The 18,741-nt window shown below is 70.4% G+C and overlaps 1 protein-coding gene across 1 annotated transcript in view; it reads left to right on the forward strand.

The window, feature by feature from the left end:
• Positions 1-18,741, forward strand: part of SDK2 (sidekick cell adhesion molecule 2) — a 48,386-nt gene that overhangs the window by 28,530 nt on the left and 1,115 nt on the right. The window contains exons 5-44 of the mRNA XM_026067651.1: positions 32-165; positions 1,242-1,353; positions 1,547-1,737; positions 1,917-2,195; positions 2,351-2,467; positions 2,697-2,864; positions 3,274-3,376; positions 3,643-3,819; positions 3,916-4,052; positions 4,366-4,513; positions 4,587-4,727; positions 4,807-4,988; positions 5,356-5,471; positions 6,226-6,421; positions 6,519-6,617; positions 6,725-6,916; positions 7,015-7,136; positions 7,211-7,320; positions 7,436-7,586; positions 7,953-8,190; positions 8,272-8,387; positions 8,476-8,665; positions 8,768-8,866; positions 9,205-9,399; positions 9,481-9,682; positions 9,956-10,059; positions 10,172-10,242; positions 10,416-10,551; positions 11,106-11,162; positions 11,416-11,517; positions 11,756-11,871; positions 12,477-12,663; positions 13,619-13,756; positions 13,849-14,010; positions 14,114-14,239; positions 14,674-14,838; positions 15,149-15,289; positions 16,007-16,145; positions 16,741-16,867; positions 18,483-18,737. Coding sequence (XP_025923436.1) covers positions 32-165; positions 1,242-1,353; positions 1,547-1,737; positions 1,917-2,195; positions 2,351-2,467; positions 2,697-2,864; positions 3,274-3,376; positions 3,643-3,819; positions 3,916-4,052; positions 4,366-4,513; positions 4,587-4,727; positions 4,807-4,988; positions 5,356-5,471; positions 6,226-6,421; positions 6,519-6,617; positions 6,725-6,916; positions 7,015-7,136; positions 7,211-7,320; positions 7,436-7,586; positions 7,953-8,190; positions 8,272-8,387; positions 8,476-8,665; positions 8,768-8,866; positions 9,205-9,399; positions 9,481-9,682; positions 9,956-10,059; positions 10,172-10,242; positions 10,416-10,551; positions 11,106-11,162; positions 11,416-11,517; positions 11,756-11,871; positions 12,477-12,663; positions 13,619-13,756; positions 13,849-14,010; positions 14,114-14,239; positions 14,674-14,838; positions 15,149-15,289; positions 16,007-16,145; positions 16,741-16,867; positions 18,483-18,737 — 5,941 coding nt within the window. The remainder of the gene's footprint in view (positions 1-31; positions 166-1,241; positions 1,354-1,546; positions 1,738-1,916; positions 2,196-2,350; positions 2,468-2,696; positions 2,865-3,273; positions 3,377-3,642; positions 3,820-3,915; positions 4,053-4,365; positions 4,514-4,586; positions 4,728-4,806; positions 4,989-5,355; positions 5,472-6,225; positions 6,422-6,518; positions 6,618-6,724; positions 6,917-7,014; positions 7,137-7,210; positions 7,321-7,435; positions 7,587-7,952; positions 8,191-8,271; positions 8,388-8,475; positions 8,666-8,767; positions 8,867-9,204; positions 9,400-9,480; positions 9,683-9,955; positions 10,060-10,171; positions 10,243-10,415; positions 10,552-11,105; positions 11,163-11,415; positions 11,518-11,755; positions 11,872-12,476; positions 12,664-13,618; positions 13,757-13,848; positions 14,011-14,113; positions 14,240-14,673; positions 14,839-15,148; positions 15,290-16,006; positions 16,146-16,740; positions 16,868-18,482; positions 18,738-18,741) is intronic.

The following is an 18,741-nucleotide window of genomic DNA, read 5'->3' on the forward strand; positions in this document are numbered from 1 at the left end:
ACCATCCCACGCCACCGCCCCGGCCCCGCAGAGCCATCACGCTGGACAACACGCTGGTGATCCTCTCCACGGTGGCCCCGGACGCGGGGCGCTACTACGTGCAGGCGGTGAAYGACAAGAACGGGGACAACAAGACGAGCCAGCCCATCACGCTGGCCGTGGCGAGTGAGTGCCCGCGCGGGCGGCCCGGCTCCCCCCGGCTCCCCCCGGCTGGGGCCCACGTTTAATTTGCAGTAAATCTCTTTGGAGGCTCCAGCTTCTGCTGACTTGGCAATTCAGCCGCCTCGAAATTTATCGAGGCGCTTTGGGCCGACGGCTCCCGGGCACCGCGGCGGGAGGTGCCGTGCGACGTAGCCCAGCGCGGGAGAGCCCCTGCCRCGGTCGCCCTGCCCGGCTTTGCCCCTGTCCCCCCTCCTGCCCCCTGCCCCCCGCGTTGCTCCGCGTCAGCCCCCGCATGGGGACACCCGGGTGGCCCCGTCCCTCTGCTCCCGGGACCCGGCTCCTCCAGCCCCTGTTTAGGGGATGAGCACGTCCCGGGAAAGACGCCCCAAGGCGGCATCGGTCCCTGCGGTCCTCTGTGCCGCTCCTACCGCTGTTGGCTCCGAGCGCAGGTGCTTTTGTGCCTCTCCAGGCAGGACTTTATCCGTCCCCCTTTCCCTCCTGCCCCGTTAATCTGTTGCTCTGCACCTCGCCGTCCCAGCGCCCAATAAACAACTTAGAGCCCGTGTTTATGGATTCAGCTATATCAGCAGCTTTCAAGCTGATCACATTTTTATGGCGCCTACATGAGGGTTTTTTATTGTTGCAATTATTTTGCTTTATATATTCCCTTTCTCCCCGCTCCCTCCCAGCCGGCGCCTCGCGGAGAGGGGACGGGCCGGAGACGCGCCAGCGTGGGGCCATGGGGAAGGGCAGCCCCGGGCTGTGCCGGGGAGCAGGGGTGGGCGTCCAGGATGGGGGGACACCCTGCCTGCTCCCTCCGGGCTCGCCGAGGTCCTGCTGGCTGAGAGGGTTTGTGGGGGAGCTATGGAGGTGCCCTGATGCCGGGGTGATGGGCTGGACCTGCCCGGGAGACAGAGCCCGTAGTCCTCTCGTGGCTCTCACCCATGCCATGCAGACCAAGCCCTGGGAAAAGGGACTTTGGGGATCCTCACCGGGGTCTGGGCCCCCCCCCGGGATACGGGTGCGGGCGCGCGGGCAGCGGGTGCTGATGGCTGTCGCTTTGGCCTGCTTCTCCCCAGACGTGGGTGGCCCGGCTGATCCCATCGCACCCACCATCATTGTTCCACCCAGGAACACCAGCGTGGTGGCCGGGACCTCGGAGGTGACCATGGAGTGCGTGGCCAACGCCAGGCGAGTAGCCGGGCGCGCGCGGAGCCGGGGCTGGGATCCTCCCGGTCGGGCAGGGATGCAGCAGCTGGATCCCCCCGGAGCCCGGGTGGGGGCACAGCCGTAGCCCAGGACTCCTGGGTCCCCCGGAACGCCCTGGCCAGGCGGGGGGGGCTGGGGCCGGGGCTGGCTCTCGACGTGCTCCCGGCTCCCCCAGGCCGCTGATGAAGCTGCACATYGTCTGGAAGAAGGACGGGACGCCCGTCTCGAGCGGCATCAGCGACTACAGCCGCCGGCTCACCATCCTCAACCCGGCGCTGGGCGACAGCGGCTACTACGAGTGCGAGGCCGTGCTCCGCAGCAGCAGCGTGCCCGCCGTGGCCCAGGGCGCCTACCTCTCCGTGCTGGGTAAGGAGCCGGCCCCCGGGTAGCCCGAGCCACCCGTGCGGCGAGTTGGGGGCGGTCTCAGCCCTGGGGCTGCTGGCGCTGGCGAAGGGGAGTCTGCGTTTGGCGGTGGGGCGGCAGGGTCCCGGCTCTCCCCCCCCCCAGCACGCGGGCGCTTCCCATCTCCGGGCTGCCCTTCGCAGAGCCGCCGCAGTTCGTCAAGGAGCCGGAGAGGCACATCACGGCCGAAATGGAGAAGGTGGTGGCCATCCCCTGCCAAGCCAAAGGCGTGCCGCCCCCCGCCACGGCCTGGTACAAGGACGCAGCCCTCATCCCCCTGGAGAAGCTGTCCCGCTTCCGGCTGCTGGCGGACGGCAGCCTGCAGATCAGCGGGCTGCTCCCGGACGACACCGGCATGTTCCAGTGCTTCGCCCGCAACGCCGCCGGCGAGGTGCAGACCACCACGTACCTGGCCGTGACCAGTAGGTGCCAGCCGGCCCCCGCACCGCAGCCCGGCGTGCCCTGCCGGGGGGGGGTGGGTGGGATGAGCCTGGGGGGTGCCGGGGGTTTGTGCCCTGGCAGCGGGTCAGCGCCGGAACGGTCTTCAGGGGCGGCCGTGCGTCTGTGCCCGCTCCAGGCATCRCCCCCAACATCACCAAGGGCCCCCAGGACAGCACGGTGATCGACGGCATGTCCGTGATCCTCAACTGCGAGACCTCGGGGGCTCCGCGCCCCGCCATCACCTGGCAGAAAGGTAAAYGGCGCCGGGACGGGGCCGCGGGTGCTGCCGGCAAAGCCGCCCTCGGAGCCCTGCGCCTGCCCTCTCYGCCCCTGCGTGCCGCCGGGACGTTCTCTGCAAACTCGTCACACCTGTGGCTCTCGGCCAAGAGCCCTGCCTCCTCCCCATTTGGTACCCGGGCGCGTGGCTGCTCGGCTCGGCCGAGGTCCCTCTCGGGGCTGACGGGCTCCCTCGTGCGCCCCAGGGGAGCGGATCCTGGCCAGCGGGTCCGTGCAGCTCCCGCGCTTCACCCTGCTGGAGTCGGGCAGCCTGCTCGTCAGCCCCGCGCACCTCGCCGACGCCGGCACCTACGCCTGCCTGGCCACCAACTCCCGCGGCGTGGACGAGGCCTCCGCCGACCTCGTCGTCTGGGGTAAGGAACCCTCCTGCCCGCCGCCCTGCCCGCGTGCACGGCGCGGGATGGACCCCGCTCCGCGGGCAGCCGGGCTCTGCTGCTGCCCTGCCCGCGTGCACGGCGCGGGATGGATCCTGCTCCGCGGGCAGCTGGGCTCTGCTGCCGCCCTGCCCGCGTGCACGGCGCGGGATGGACCCAGCCACGGTGCAAGCTCGCTGGGGACGCCCAGGACCGGGATGGGCACGGGCACTTGGCCGGCCTGTTTGGAGAGGTGCAAAGACTCAGTCCAGCAAGGCCACATGTGATGCCATCCCGTGTCCCGCTTGCCAGCTCGATCCCTCGCAGCTCTGTCCCTTCCCCCCTGCCAACGCCGCCCACCCCAGAGCCGTCTGGGCAGTGCCGGTGGCTCACCCCGTCCCTCCCGCAGCGAGGACACGCATCACYGACCCGCCGCAGGACCAGAGCGTCATTAAGGGGACCAAGGCCTTCATGAGCTGCGGGGTCACCCACGACCCCAGCGTGGGCATCAGGTGGGTGAACCTGGTCTCGCTGGGGTGCCGTGGGGGGTGGCAATCCTGGGCCGGAGAAGAGGGGGGACAGGGGATGCCGCTGCCACCGCGCGGTCCCCAGCCCGGCCGCCGCACGGTGGTCCTGCAGTGCCACCTGGTGCCGTGCACGAGGGGCTCCCGGCACGCCGCCGCGCAGGACGCCTGGGCCCCCCCTGCGCTCGTGGGGCTGGGGGGGGGGGGGGGGGGTGCCGGGGCATCGGGACTCCCGGGTGCGCGTCCCGGTGCAGGTACGTCTGGGAGAAGGACGGGGCGCCGCTGAGCCTGGACGGCGCCGGGCGGGTGCGCCTGGATGAGGAGGGCACGCTGCACATCTCCCAGACCTGGTCGGGCGACATCGGCACCTACACCTGCAAGGTGGTCTCGGCCGGAGGCAACGACTCGCGCAGCGCCCACCTCCGCGTCCGGTGAGCGTCCCCGCTGCCTCGGGGCACCGCGCGTCCCCCTGAGCCCGTCCCGGCGGCCCCGGCCCTGACCGCCGCGTCCCCCTGCCCCTCGTCCAGGCAGCTCCCCCACGCCCCGGAGAGCCCCGTGGCCGCCCTGAGCCCCCTGGAGAAACGCGCCATCAACCTGACCTGGGCCAAACCCTTCGACGGCAACAGCCCCCTGCTCCGCTACGTCGTGGAGGTCTCTGAGAACAGTAAGGGGCCGCTGCCACCGTGCCGCCTCCGTGCCGGCGGCTCCTGGGACGGCACGGAGCGATGGCCGGTCTCCGTCCTCCTCCCAGCTCATCGCCCCGCGGCGGGAGAGGGTGGCAGCCGGGGAAGGGATGGAGGCATGGTGGTGGGCAAGGAGGAAGAGGGACAAGGTGACAGCAGGCTCAGGAAGGGGACGAGAAGCTCCGGAGAGCTTGGGGACCACTTGACTCTTTAGTAGACCTTCTATGGGGAAGGGGATGGGGGGGTCTGGCCAGCCCGGTCCCCCACGCCGCTGTCCCGCTGTCCCCTGCCCAGATGCACCCTGGACCGTGCTGCTGGCCAGCGTGGACCCCGCGCTGACGTCGGTGGTGGTGAGGGGCTTGGTGCCCGCTCGCTCCTACCAGTTCCGCCTGTGCGCCGTGAACGACGTGGGCAAGGGCCAGTTCAGCAAGGACACGGAGAGGTGAGCGGCGGTCGGGGGGGCCCGGGCGCGCTGGTGGCCCCGGGCTCCTCACCCACGCCCCGTCCCGCCGCAGGGTGTCCCTGCCCGAGGAGCCGCCCTCCGCGCCCCCCCAGAACGTCATCGCCAGCGGCCGCACCAACCAGTCCATCATGATCCAGTGGCAGCCGCCCCCCGAGAGCCACCAGAATGGCATCCTCAAGGGCTACGTCATCCGGTAGGCGCCGGGGGCGGCTGGCGAGCGTTCCGGGGCGCCTGCGGGGACGCCGGCGCCTCTGATGGCCCCTCGTGCCCAGGTACTGCCTGGCCGGCCTGCCCGTGGGCTACCAGTTCAAGAACATCACCAACGCCGACGTCAACAACCTGCTGCTGGAGGACCTCATCATCTGGACCAACTACGAGATCGAGGTGGCGGCCTACAACAGCGCCGGCCTGGGGGTGTACAGCATGAAGGTGACCGAGTGGACGCTGCAGGGAGGTAGGCAGGGATGGGACGGGGCGCGCGGGGACCCAGCTCCATCACCGGTGCTTGGCCATTGCCCAAGTGGGCATTGCTGTGCAGGGACGCGGTGCAGAGGGACAGTGGCAGGGGACAGGGGTGCACCGCAGAGGGATGGGTGCAGGGGGACAGGGATGCACCACGGATGAATGGGTGCAGGGACCCCAGTGGGACCAGTCACGGGCTGTGGAGCCAGAGCAGACCCCAAGGGCAGAGTTGACCCAACCAGGGGCATCGCCCCATCTTGGGGCGCTTGGGTGCCCGGGGTCTCCCTGGCCAAGGGTGCCCCCAGCCCGGGCAGAGGAGGGTGCCGGAGCCGCTGCGAGCCTGCCCTTGTCCCCGGCAGTCCCGACGGTGCCCCCGGGAAACGTGCAGACCGAGGCCACCAACTCCACCACCATCCGCTTCACCTGGAACCCCCCCAGCCCCCAGTTCATCAACGGCATCAACCAGGGCTACAAGGTGAGGGACGAGGACCCCAAACGGGGCCCCGGCGTCCGGCTGCCGTTCCCGCGGGGGTCCCCTGATGCAGCCCCGCCTGCCAGGGAGGAAACTTTTGCAGGTCCCGGCCAACCCGTGCAAACTGGCTTGATTTTTCATTGCAGAAAACCCTGGCTATTTTAATTGATTCCAGTCTGACTGTTAAAATAATGTTTACTGAGATTTAACACTTGCATGGGCTCCGCATCTCCTGCACTCTGTAATTAATTGCAAATTGCAATTAATTCAAATTTACGTTAATTAAATTGAATTAAAACATTAAACTTGTTTCTTAATCCACTCAAAAGAAGTCGAGGAATTTAATTGCCACTGAACGAGATAACCAGAGCGAGCAGGGTATTTAACATTCTTATTAAACGGCACTTTAGTATTTTTGATTAGTATTTTTAGGGCCTAATTAGTGCTTAATTAAGTTGCTATATCGACTCTCTTGCACAATACCAATTAGATGCCCAAACATCCCCTTCTAAACGCGGGCGAGCAGATGGCAGTGCGCTGGTGCTGATGGGAGCGCGGCGCCGACGCGGCGCCCTGCATCGGGTCGCATGGGTCAGCGTGCGGTGTGAGACGGATTCGGGGGCTCCCCGCACCGTTCATTGAGGTTTAATCGATGCTGATGAACGCGGTGGTGCCCGGGGCGGGGGGCGAGGAGCCGGGGCGCGGGTGCCCGCGAGCGGAGCGGGGGCCGGGCCGCCCAGCGCCTCTCTGCCCGCAGCTCATCGCCTGGGAGCCGGAGCACGAGGAGGAGGCGACGGTGGTGACGGTGCGTCCCAACTTCCAGGACAGCGTCCACGTGGGCTACGTGGCGGGGCTGAAGAAGTTCGCCGAGTACCTGACGTCGGTGCTGTGCTTCACCACGCCGGGGGACGGCCCGCGCAGCCCGCCCCAGCTGGTGCGCACCCACGAGGACGGTACGGGGAGGCTCCGCGCTCTGCCCGCCRGCGCCCGCGTCCCGCTCCGCCGCCGGGTCTCCCCGCGGCTCTGACCCCCCGGGCTCTCTTTGGGCAGTGCCTGGCCCCGTGGGGCACCTCGGCTTCGGCGAGATCCTGGACACGTCGCTGAAGGTCAGCTGGCAGGAGCCGCTGGAGAAGAACGGCATCCTCACCGGTGAGGCAGCCCCCGGCTCCCGCCGGCGAGCTCGGGGCCAGGCTTGGAGCGGCTCCATCCCGGAGCTGCCGGCGGCCCCGGTTGACAAGGCGCGGGGTGCGTTTCAGGCTACCGGATCTCCTGGGAGGAGTACAACCGCACCAACACGCGGGTGACGCACTACCTGCCCAACGTCACCCTGGAGTACCGCGTCACCGGCCTCACCGCCCTCACCACCTACACCATCGAGGTGGCCGCCATGACCTCCAAGGGCCAAGGGCAGATCTCCTCCTCCACCATCTCCTCGGGGGTGCCCCCAGGTGAGACACCCCGGCGCGGTGCACGCCGCGGCGTGCCGCGGGCCGGCTCGGCGGGGAGCACCCCCCCCCCCCGGTGCCATCGCACCCTCTGCCTGCAGAGCTCCCCGGTGCCCCCACCAACCTGGGCATCTCCAACATCGGCCCCCGCTCCGTCACCCTCCAGTTTCGGCCGGGCTACGACGGCAAGACSTCCATCTCCCGCTGGCAGGTGGAGGCGCAGGTACGGGGCGGCGGGGTGGCTCGGGGACGGCCGGCGGGCGCCCGGGCACCGCTCAGCCCGCTCGCCCCTTGCAGGTGGGCCAGACCGGCGAGGCCCAAGAGTGGGGGCTCGTCCACCAGTTGGCCAACGAGCCCGACGCCCGCTCCATGGAGGTGCCCAACCTGAACCCCTACACCTACTACAGGCGAGTGGCCGGGATGGATCCCGTGCGGGTGCCGTGCCGGGGCCTCAGCCCTGGGCAGCCGGAGCCCTTTCGTCGCGCGCCGTGACCCCGTCTCTCCCCCCGCTCCCTCCCTCAGCTTCCGCATGCGGCAGGTGAACATCGTGGGCACCAGCCCCCCCAGCCTGCCTTCCCGCAGGATCCAGACCCTGCAGGCCCCCCCGGACGTGGCGCCCGCCAACGTCACCCTGCGGAYGGCCAGCGAGACCAGCCTGTGGCTGCGCTGGATGGTGAGGGATGGCGGGGCTGTACCTTGGGGGGGGCCGTGCACGGGGCTGTACCTTGGGGTGTCGTGCATGGGGCTGCACCCTGGGGCGCTGTGCACGGGGCTGCACACTGGGGCGCTGTGCACAGGGCTGCACCCTGGGGCACCATGCACGGGGCTCACTGGGGCTGTGCATGGGGCTGCACCCCGGGGCGCAGTGCATGGGGCTCACAGGGGCTGTGTATGGGCCTCGCCAGGGCGGGCTGGACCACGGGGAGCTGAGCTGGCCCTGCCTAGCAGCTCGGGGGGAGCCGAGGGGAGGAGGGAGCCCGGGCGGGTTTGGGACAGCACCTGGGGAGTGACGGTGCCTGTTTTCCCGCGGCCGGGCCAGCCGCTGCCTGAGCAGCAGTACAACGGGAACCCCGACTCGGTGGGCTACCGGATCCGGTACGCGCGGTCGGACGGGCGCGGGCGGCCGCTGGTGCACGTCGTCCACGACCGCGTGGAGCGGGAGTACACCATCGAGGACCTGGAGGAGTGGACCGAGTACCGGGTGCAGGTCCAAGCCTTCAACGCCATCGGCTCCGGGCCCTGGAGCCCCTTGGTGGCGGGGCGCACCCGGGAGTCAGGTACCACCGTGTCCCCCAGCCGCGCCGGGCGCCCGCCTGGCCGGACCCGGCCCTGACTCGCGCTCCTGTGCCCCTGCCCAGTGCCCTCCTCCGGCCCCACCAACGTGTCCGCGCTGGCCACCACCTCCAGCAGCATGCTGGTGCGATGGAACGACATCCCCGAGGCCGACTGCAACGGCCTCATCCTGGGCTACAAGGTGAGCGCCTGTCCTGGCCGGGGTGGGGGGGCTCCGCTTTCCCACGGCTTCCCGCGTGCCCGGCCCCATCACGCCGGCTCTGTTGCAGGTGATGTACAAGGAGAAGGACTCGGAGGCGCGAGCCCGCTTCTGGCTGGTGGAGGGCAACGCCTCGCGGAGCRCCCAGCTCGCCGGGCTGCGCGAGTACGTGCTCTACGAGATCCGGGTGCTGGCCTTCACCAGGATCGGCGACGGCGTGCCCAGCCGCCCCCCCGTCCTCGAGAGGACGCTGGACGACGGTGGGTGCCGGCACGCGGCTGGTGGGGGAAGGTCCGGATGGGCCGGGGGGTGCCGGTGCGGGATCGGGGTGCCGCGGCCAACACCATCTCTCCACCCCGCAGTGCCCGGACCCCCCGTGGGCATCCTCTTCCCCGAGGTGAGGACGACCTCGGTGCGGCTCGTCTGGCAGCCGCCCGCGGCGCCCAACGGCGTCATCCTGGGTAGGTGCGGAGCCGTCCCGCGGCGCCACGATGCTCCGCAGGGAGCGCCAAGCTCTGGGCACGGGGGTTACTGGGAGCAGGGATCGATGCAGGGAGGGGGGGGGCAGGGACCAGCTCCTCGAGATGCCTCTGAGCATCTCGGTGCCCGCTGCCTCCGCGGCGCTGGGATTTGGCCGCTCCGCAGCCGGGCACGTGCACGGGAGTCGAAGGGGCTCATTGGAAAGCTCAGTGCCGGCCCCGGCTGGAGGAGGGGGGGACGCAGGGCGGCGCGTTCCCCCCCCCGCCCCCAGCTTCCCGCGGCCACCGCTAGCCCCGCCATGCCGTCGCCTTCCCCGCAGCCTACCAGGTCACCCACCGCCTCAACACCAGCACGGCCAGCGCCGCCGCCGTCGAGGTGCTCGGCCCCGGCGCCCGGCAGTACACGGCTGCCGGCCTGCAGCCCGAGTCCGCCTACGTCTTCCGCATCACGGCGCAGACCCGCAAGGGCTGGGGCCGGGCGGCCGAGGCGCTCGTGGTGACCACCGAGAAGAGAGGTAACGGCGGGGGGGGAGGGCGCGCCGAGCGGGGTGCCCACCCGCGGGGTGCCCACCGTGCTCCCGTCCTGTCCCCCCCAGATCGCCCGCAGCCCCCCGGGAAGCCGCTGGCGCGGCAGGAGGACGTGGGAGCCCGCAGCGTGCTGCTCTCCTGGGAGCCGGGCAGCGACGGCCTCTCCCCCGTGCGCTACTACACGGTGCAGAGCCGCGAGCTGCCCGCCGGCGAGTGGGGCCCGCGCGCCGCCTCCGTCGGCCACAACGCCACCGCCTTCGTCGTGGACAGGTGAGCCGCCGGCCGGCCCCGAACCCGGAGGTGAGCATCCCCGAGCGGGACCCGAGCTCTGCCCGGCGGCTGCCTTTGGGCAAGGGTCCCGTGCCTCGGTTTCCCTGTGCCTCGGTTTCCCCATCCGCCCCCCCTGATGGGAAGCACTTGTGCCAGCGTTGTAAACCAGCCGGGCCGGCATTCCCGGCTTTGCCTCCCACCTCCGGGAGCGAGGAGGCAGCGCCGGGCGGCCGCAGCCTCATGCCGGCCCCGGCATGCTCCCCTCCTGCGCAGGCTGAAGCCCTTCACCTCCTACAAATTCCGCGTGAAGGCGACGAATGACATTGGCGACAGCGACTACAGCGAGGAGTCGGAGTCGCTCACCACCCTCCAGGCCGGTCAGTGCCCCGGGGGCGGAGGGGCCGGGGAAGGCGCGGGGCACCGGGGGAGAGGGGATGCCCCTGTGCAGGGGTGTCCCCCGTGCCTCACCGCCCCCTTCTGCCCCCGCAGCCCCCGAGGAAGCCCCCACCATCCTCTCCGTCACCCCTCACACCACCACGTCGGTGCTCATCCGCTGGCAGGTACCGTCCCCTGCGGCTCCCGCGGGCACCACGGCAAGGTGCCGGGGCCAGGCAGGTGTCGAGGGCTCTCCAAGGTCTCGGGCAGAGAGTGGGGACAATGCTGGGGACGGGTCATTGGGGATGTCCAGGGAGCCCCAGGTCGGAGCAGCCCCTCACCATCCTACCCCCCGCAGCCCCCGGCCGAGGACAAGATCAACGGGATCCTGCTGGGTTTCCGCCTGCGGTACCGCGAGCTGCTCTACGACGGCCTGCGCGGCTTCACCCTGCGCGGCATCGGCAACCCCGGCGCCACGTGGGCCGAGCTCACCCGTGAGTGCTGGCGCCCCGGCTGTGCATCCCGCATCCCAGCCCGCGGGCTCCCCCCGGAGCCGTCGGCTGAGCCCCGGGGAGCTGCCGCGAGCCCCTCGTTGTCACCAGGTCCGATGGTCCCTAACGTGCCGGTCCGCAGCGATGCTGGCTCAGTCGTGCTGCGCTGGGACCTCTGCGCGCTTGCAACGCGGGTGCCCGTGTGCGTGTGTGCACGTGTGTACACGTAACGCAGGGGCTTGCGTGCAACACGGCCCGCTGTGCGTGTGCACGCGTGTGCTGCCGGGGCGGGGGGGAYGGCGGTCCTCTGTCCCTAAAGGAGTGGGGTCACCTCTGTGTCGGGGGCTGGCACGAGCGACGGGGTGAGATCCCAACATTGCACCTTGCTCCGTCTGCTACTCTCGGAGGTGCTGCGCCGAGACCCTGATGCGCAGACCCTGCTCGTGCGCCCATGGGTGGGCTGGGCCGTGCTGGGGTGGGTGTTCGGGGGAGCGGGTGCACCCGTGCCGTGCGTGGGACTAACCGGCCGCCTGCTCTCGCCTCCTCGTGCCGCCCAGCCGTCTACRCCGTGCACAACCTCAGCGAGGTCTCGCTCACCCAGTACGAGCTGCACAGTAAGTCGCCGCTCTCCGTGCGCCTCCTCCCCACTGTCCTGCGCGTCCCTTCCCTCCGCCCGTGTGTGCTGCGGCACGAAGCCACCCGTCCCTGCGGGGACACCTCTGCCTCCTCCTTTTGCTCCTGGGGACACCATGGTCTTCCCCGGCAAGGGTGCCCCATCTGAGTTCCCCATCAGCCTGGCACCCGACCCCTGCRCCCGCCGGCCGGGGTGGGGGGTCCCGCTCACCCCGTCTCCCTCTGCCCCTGCAGACCTGAGCAAGCACCGGCGCTACGAGATCCGCCTGAGCGTGTACAACGCCGTGGGCGAGGGTCCCCCCAGCGCCCCCCAGGAGGTCTTCGTGGGTGAAGCGGGTGAGTGGCCCAGYGTGGGGCTGCCCGGGGCGCTGGCGGCGCAGGAAAGGGGCTCGAACGCCCCCCCACGCAGCCCAGCCTCCGGTCTGGCACCCCCCTGCTCCCCGCGCGCCGGCTCCCTGGGGCTCTGCCCACGCCGGCCGAGCCGGCAGCGGGGGGGCTTTGCCCCTCCTCGCCATCCCGGCGGCAGCGGGGGGAGGACGGCCGGGCGCTGACGCCGTCCCCTCCGCCTGCGCAGTGCCCGCCGCCGCGCCGCAGAACGTGGCGGTCCAGGCGGCCACGGCCACCCAGCTGGACGTCACCTGGGACCCGCCGCCCCCCGAGAGCCAGAACGGTGACATCCAGGGCTACAAGGTACCGCACCCCTCCCTGGGGGCACCGGGATGCCGGGTGCCTTGGGGGGACACCAGGCGCCTTGGGGAGATGCCGGGGATCTCTGGGTTCCTGGGGAGGTGCTGGGTGCTTGGGCAGATGCTGGGTGCCCTGGTAGAAGTTGGGGAGACACTGGGAACCCGGGGGGGAAGCAGGGTGCCCTGGGCAAGTGCTGGTCCTTGGGCAGGTGTTGAGGAGATGCTGGGTGCCCTGGAGAGATGCTGGGTGCACTTGCGGGGGTGCTGGGTGCTCTGGGGAGATGCTGGGGGGATGCTGAGTGCCCTTGGGGGGATGCTGGGTGCACTTGCGGGGATGCTGGGTGCTCTGGGGGGATGCTGAGGACCTTGGGATGGGTCCCAGCCTGCTTCCAAGCATCCACAGGGCGGCAGATGGCGCAATCGGCCCTTGGACGTGGCTGCGCGGTCCCCGGCTGCCAGGGCAGGGATGCTGCTGGGGGATGCGGGGAAGTCGCCGGGATGCTGCCGGGGATGCTGCTGCGAGGGGGCTGCGGGGAGCGTTTGGACCCAGCAAAGGGGCTGCCGGGGGGGGCAAGAGCCGTGCTGAGCCCGGGCCCCCTTCTCCTGCAGATCCACTTCTGGGAGGCCCAGCGGCAGAACAAGAGCGCGCGGGTGAAGACGCTCTTCCTGCCCGAGAGCGGGGTGAAGCTGAAGAACCTCACGGGCTACACCTCGTACTGGGTCAGCGTCGCGGCCTTCAACGCCGCGGGCGACGGGCCCCGCAGCCCCCCCGTGGCGGGGCGGACGCAGCAGGCAGGTGGGGACCGCGGCTCGGCTCGGCTCGGCTCCCCGCGTCGCCCAGCCCTTCGCCGAGCGTGGCCGCATCCGGACCCTCCCGGCCCCGGGCTCTGCGCGGATTGGGGCACCGCGGGTCCAGCTCCGGCAAAATTCAACTGACGCCCCTTGATACTCCAGCTCCCGCTCTTCCCGCCCCACGTCTGGTGCCCGCACCGATGCCTTGAGCAGCGCCTGGTCCCTGGGCTTGTCCCAGAGGTTTTGCAGGTCGGGGAAACACCTAGGTGAAGTTGTTGGCTGAGACTGGGCAAGCTCATTGCCCTGGTGCCCCACGGCTGGGAGCGAGGCCGGCCGGCACAGCCAGGGCTGGCTGTTAGGAGCGACCCCGCGGTGCCGCGTCGCTCCTGCAGTGCGGGACGCCGGCTTTGCCAGCCCCGCTTGCAGCACAGGGCACAGCTTGGGGGCCAGATCCTGCCGGCGTCACCGCTCGAAGGGCCCCTCCGCCTGGTACCTGGTGCGAGTTTGGCCCTGTGATGTTCACTGCTCTCGCGCAGCAGTGAAACGGTGCCCGGAGCGGAGCCCGCAGCTCCCTCGGCGCGCGGGGCCGTGCTCGGCATGCCGCACCGTGCCGCAGGAGGAGAGATGCCGCCGCTGTTTTTGCTGGAAGGGGCCTGGATTTTCTCTCGGTTGCTGGGCCCTGGGACGTGCCGGGAGCTTTGCCGATCCCGGTGCCCTGCACAAGGGGGAGGTTGGTGTGTCGCCCCCTGAGAGCGCAGGCACCTCCTTCCCTCCTCCTTCCCCTTTTTCCTTTGCACAAAGGAGCGAGGGCCGAGGGGACGGTCCCAGGGGGACACCATTCCCCCGGATCACCCCGGGATGCACGGCACCTCGGCAGGGCGTTTGCTGCGAGGCGGCTCGGCGCCCGGTGCATCCCGCCGGGAGCGCCGAGCCACCCCTGCCACCCCCTCCCCTCGCAGCCCCCAGCGCCCCCGGCTCCATCAAGTTCAGCGAGCTGACCACCACGTCGGTGAACGTGTCCTGGGAGCCGCCGCCGCTGCCCAACGGCCTCCTGGAGGGCTACAGGCTCGTCTATGAGCCCTGCACGCCCGTGGACGGTGAGGGCCCGGCCGGGGCGCCCCGCGTGCCGGGTTTGGGGGGGGGGGTCCCCCCGTGGTCCCCGGGCACGGCTCAGCCTCCGTCCCCGCAGGCGTCAGCAAGATCGTGACGGTGGACGTGAAGGGGAGCAGCCCGCTGTGGATGAAGGTGAAGGACCTGGCGGAGGGCGTCACGTACCGCTTCCGCATCCGCGCCAAAACCTTCGCCTACGGGCCGGAGATCGAGGCCAACATCACCACGGGGCCCGGGGAAGGTAGGGGTGGCTGCGCGGGACCCCGTGTCCGGGCAGAGGGGCCGGGATGGTGCCCCCGGCACGGGTCCATCCCCGCGGCACCGACTCCGCTCTGGGTCCCCAGGCGCCCCCGGCCCCCCCGGCGAGCCCTTCATCTCCCGCTACGGCTCGGCTATCACCATCCACTGGTCGAGCGGGGACCCCGGCAAAGGACCCATCACCAGATACGTCATCGAGGCCCGGCCGTCAGGTACCGGCGCTCCTCTCTGCTGGCCGCTTCCGTGCAGCGAGCTCGGGAGAACGGGAAGCCGAGGCGGGGAGTGGCGCCGGCTCCTTCCAGCCCGCGCTGCGCGCCGCCCTCCCCGGCCACGCTCCGGTCCCCACGGAGCCGCCCTGCCCTCGGCTGCGAGCAGAGCGGGCGATAAATCAGCCGTGCCCGTCGCTGCGGCCGTTGAACGCATGATGCTGCAGCGAGCGAGCTCGGYGCCGGGAGGGCAGGGTGGAGGGCACGCTCCCGGCACGACGGGGGGAAGCAGGCGCTGGAGAAGGGGTGGGAAGGGGCTGGGAATGGGCAGGGTCCCTGCCTGTGTTTTAGGGCAAGGCGAGAGAGACCAGGCTCGCGCCCCGGGGAGTCCCGCAGAGCCGGTCCCCCCCCCCCGCTCCCAGCCTCCTGCTCTCTTCCAGACGAGGGGCTCTGGGACATCCTCATCAAGGACATCCCCARGGAGGTGACCTCCTACACCTTCAGCATGGACATCCTCAAGCAGGGCGTCAGCTACGACTTCCGCGTCATCGCCGTCAACGACTACGGCTACGGGACCCCCAGCACGCCCTCCCCCTCCGTGTCAGGTAGCCGGCAGGGGGTTCGGTGCGGGTGTCCCTGGAGCAGGACGCTGTCACCTCTGTGCCGGAGCGGGGGGCCCCGACAGGGCTTTCTCCCCACGGCCGCTGCGGAAACCCTTCCTGGCTCCGGCAGAGCCCCAGGTCCCTCTGCAGCGCTCCCCATGCAAAGCCCCCCAGCATCCCCATCCCACTCCAGTATCCCACCCCCGGCTGACCAGTTCCGTCGCATGGATCCAGCTCCCTGGGCCCTGCAGCGGGATCCCCCATCCGTGCCCGGGGAGACCCGAGCCCCCCTGACCCCCTGCGCTGTGTCCAGCCCAGAAAGCCAACCCCTTCTACGAGGAGTGGTGGTTCCTGGTGGTCATTGCCCTCGTCGGGCTCATCTTCATCCTTCTGCTCGTCTTCGTGCTCATCATCCGCGGGCAGAGCAAGAAGTACGCCAAGAAGTCGGACTCGGGTGAGCACCGYGGGGAGGGGACAGGCCAGGCAGTGCCACGTCCTCGGGGCTGGCAGGGTCCGAGCGTCCCCCCGTTGGGGCAGTGGGACCGGAAAGCAGCGCCCATCGCTGCTGCCTCGGGTCCCGGCTCCTCCGGGGGCCCAGCGACGTCCAAGAAAGACGTTGCAGGCTTTGTGGAGAGCGCCGGGAGCTTGGGATTAAATAAACGGCTTGTCTCGCTGTCAGCTGCGGAGGCCGGGCAGCCCGGGGGCTCGGCAGAGGTCACCGGGATTAGTCAAACACAGCTCTGTTTTCTTAGCTGTATCAAGGGCTCAAATTGTGGGGAAAATCCAGACCTCCTCGTTAAATAAACAGAGCCGTTGAGCCGGGAGCCGGAGGGGATGCTGCAGCTCGGGGGCTGAGCCACGGCGCTGGGGCTGGGCATGGGGCGACCGCGCTCCCGCGGCTCGGCGGCGTCCCCGGCCCGGTGCCGCTTGGCCCCCAGCGGGGACTGTGCCGTCTCCGCAGCCGGAGCGGCACGACCCTCCCTCGCGCCCTTCCCCTGCCTCCGGCCAGCGGCGAGGACCCGGGTGCCGGGTCTGGGCCGCCGCGGTGCCGCGTTGCCCTCGGGGGGCTCCGGGAAGGTTGTGCGGGAGCTGCAAGCGGTGGGGTCTGCCGGGGRGGGGGGGGGGGGCTCTCCTGCCGGCCGGCACCGGGCTCAGCTCCGGGCGCCCGCAGGGAACGGCGCCAAGGCGAACGCCCTGAGCCACGGCGAGATGGTGAGCCTGGACGAGGGCAGCTTCCCCGCGCTGGAGCTCAACAACCGGCGCCTCTCCGTCAAGAACTCCTTCTGCCGGAAGAACGGCATCTACACCCGGTAGGGAACCCTGCCGCCCTGTGGGGACCTGCCACCCCATGGGGACCTGCCATCCCATGGGGAGTTGCTGCCCCACGAGGACCTGCCACCCCATGGGGACCTGCCACCCCATGGGACTCCACCGCCCCATGGGGACCTGCCATCCCATGGGGAGTTGCTGCCCTATGGGGACCTGCTGCCCCACGGGGACCTGCCATCCCATGGGACTCCACCACCCTATGGGGACCTACCATCCCATGGGGAGCTGCTGCCCCGCGAGGACCTGCTGCCCCGCGAGGACCTGCTGCCCCATGAGGACCTGCCACCCCCCAGGGACCTGCCACCTGTGGGGACCTGTGTGCTGTCCTCATGCCTCTGCTGCAGCCACCTGGCACCAGCCCTGTCCGCCTAAAGGTTAAGAGATGCTAAACGGCCAAAGCCACTGGGAATCCCGGAGCACCTGTGGACCACGGGCAGGGGCCAGGGGGTCTCGGCACAGCTTGGGGCTGGAGGCGGGGGGGTCCCGGGGAACCGGCCGGGCTCCGTCCCCTTGCACGGCACGGCCCCGAGGAGGGACAGTGCCGAGCGCGACTCGGAGCATCCGTGTCTCGCCGAGGTCCCCGCCGCGGCCCAGCCCTGGCAGCCTGCACTACTCGGACGAGGACGTCACCAAGTACAACGACCTCATCCCCGCCGAGAGCAGCAGCCTGACGGAGAAGCCCTCCGAGGTCTCCGACTCTCAGGTAACCACCCCGGGACCCCCCCCCCCCCCCCGTGGCCCTGCCCAGCCTCCAACCCCCCCGCTCGGCCCGGCGTCCTGGAGCAGGCTTGGGAAGAGCAGTGCTCGTCCCGCTTGGAGGCAGCGCTGCCCCTCGCAGCGCGGCCGGAGCTGGCTCCATCCCGGGCTCTGCGGGGCGCCGTGCCGGGACCGGCAGCTCTGCCAGCCCCACAAAATGGCACTTTTGTCTCYTCYGGGAAAAAGAGGCAGCTGCGGCCGRGCAGGGAGCGCGGGCTGCTCCCTCCCGCGCCCCGGGGACGATGCTCCCTCCTGYGCCCCGGGGACGATGCCCTCTCGCCTCCCCACGAGGGCAGATACGGGAGCATCTCCCCGGGCAGGGGGACGTGGGGGTCCCTGGCCATGCCGGCGGGTCGCTCCGGACCGTGCCGAGCCGAGCCGCCRCTGCCGAGCCTCGCAGGCAGCCTCCGGCCCTGCCTCCGCCGGCGTTGCCTTTGCCTCGGYGCTGGCCGCGGACCCGCGCTCGCCTCCCGCTCGCATTGTCGGGGCTCGAGGGCCTTTGAGGAGCTGTCGAGCGCTGCGAGAGCTGCAAGCTGTGCCTGGATTGCTTTGCTGGCGGCCGCGCCGCCCYGTGAATGGGCCCTTTGTGCGCGGCCGCCGGGAGCTGAATTCAATTACGGCGAGCGGAGCGAGAGAGAGCGGGGCGGCAGCGCAGCCGGCCCGGCCTCGCTCGGCCCCCTCCTCCCCGAAACGTGGCCCCCCAGGCCGCGGGAGCCGGGGGCACGGCAGCCCCCGGGACCTCTCCGCCRGGCGCTGGCCTGCCCGAGGGTGATGCAGCCGTTTTGCTTCAGGTTTTATTCCCCTTCAGCAAGAGGCAGAAACGCCTGGGCTGCAGCACGGCTGGGGCTGTGCCGGCCCCGGGGAGGGCTGGGATCTCGGTGTGGGGCAGCCGTGGCGAGCCTGGGGGCTGCATTCGTGGAGGAGCTGGTGTCCCAATGGAACGGTGCAGTGCTGGAAAGCCCGAGCCGGGACAGTGGTGCTAGAGCAAGCTTGCCCCATTGCTTGGCTGCAAGCTCCCCCCCATGGCTTGGGGTGCAAGCTTGCCCTATGGCTTGTGGTGCAAGCTCACCCCATTGCTTGGGTGCAAGTTCGCCCCATTGCTTGGGTGCAAGCTCTCCCCATGGCTTGTGGTGCAAGCTCGCCCCACGGCTTGGGTGCAAGCTCGCCCCATTGCCTGGGGGACAAGCTCACCCCATTGCTTGGGTGCAAGCTCTCCCCATTGCTNCCTGGGGGACAAGCTCACCCCATTGCTTGGGTGCAAGCTCTCCCCATTGCTTGGGTGCAAGCTCGCCCCACGGCTTGGGTGCAAGCTCGCCCCATGGCTTGGGTGCAAGCTCGCCCCATGGCTTGGGTGCAAGCTCGCCCCATGGCTTGTGGTGCAAGCTCGCCCCATGGCTTGTGGTGCAAGCTTGCCCCATGGCTTGGAGTGCAAACTCGCCCCATTTCTTGGGGCTGTAAGCTCACCCCATCGCTTGGGGCTGCAAGCTCACCCCATGGCTCGGGAGCCCGGCTCGCGGACAGAGCGCTCCGCCGCCGCGCTCACCCGCTTCCCCCGTCCGCAGGGAAGCGACAGCGAGTACGAGGTGGACGCGAGCCACCAGAAAGCCCACTCCTTCGTCAACCACTACATCAGCGACCCCACCTACTACAACTCGTGGCGGCGGCAGCAGAAGGGCATCTCGCGCGCCCAGGCCTACAGCTACACGGAGAGCGACTCGGGCGAGCCCGAGCACGGGCCCCTCTCCACCAGCGCCTCCACGCAGCAGGGCAGCCTCTTCCGCCCCGCCGCCAGCAGGACTCCCACCCCCCAGGCCCCCGCCA

The sequence above is a fragment of the Apteryx rowi genome, unplaced genomic scaffold, assembly GCF_003343035.1.
Source record: "Apteryx rowi isolate R43461 unplaced genomic scaffold, aptRow1 scaffold_26, whole genome shotgun sequence".
NCBI classification, from domain to species: domain Eukaryota; kingdom Metazoa; phylum Chordata; class Aves; order Apterygiformes; family Apterygidae; genus Apteryx; species Apteryx rowi.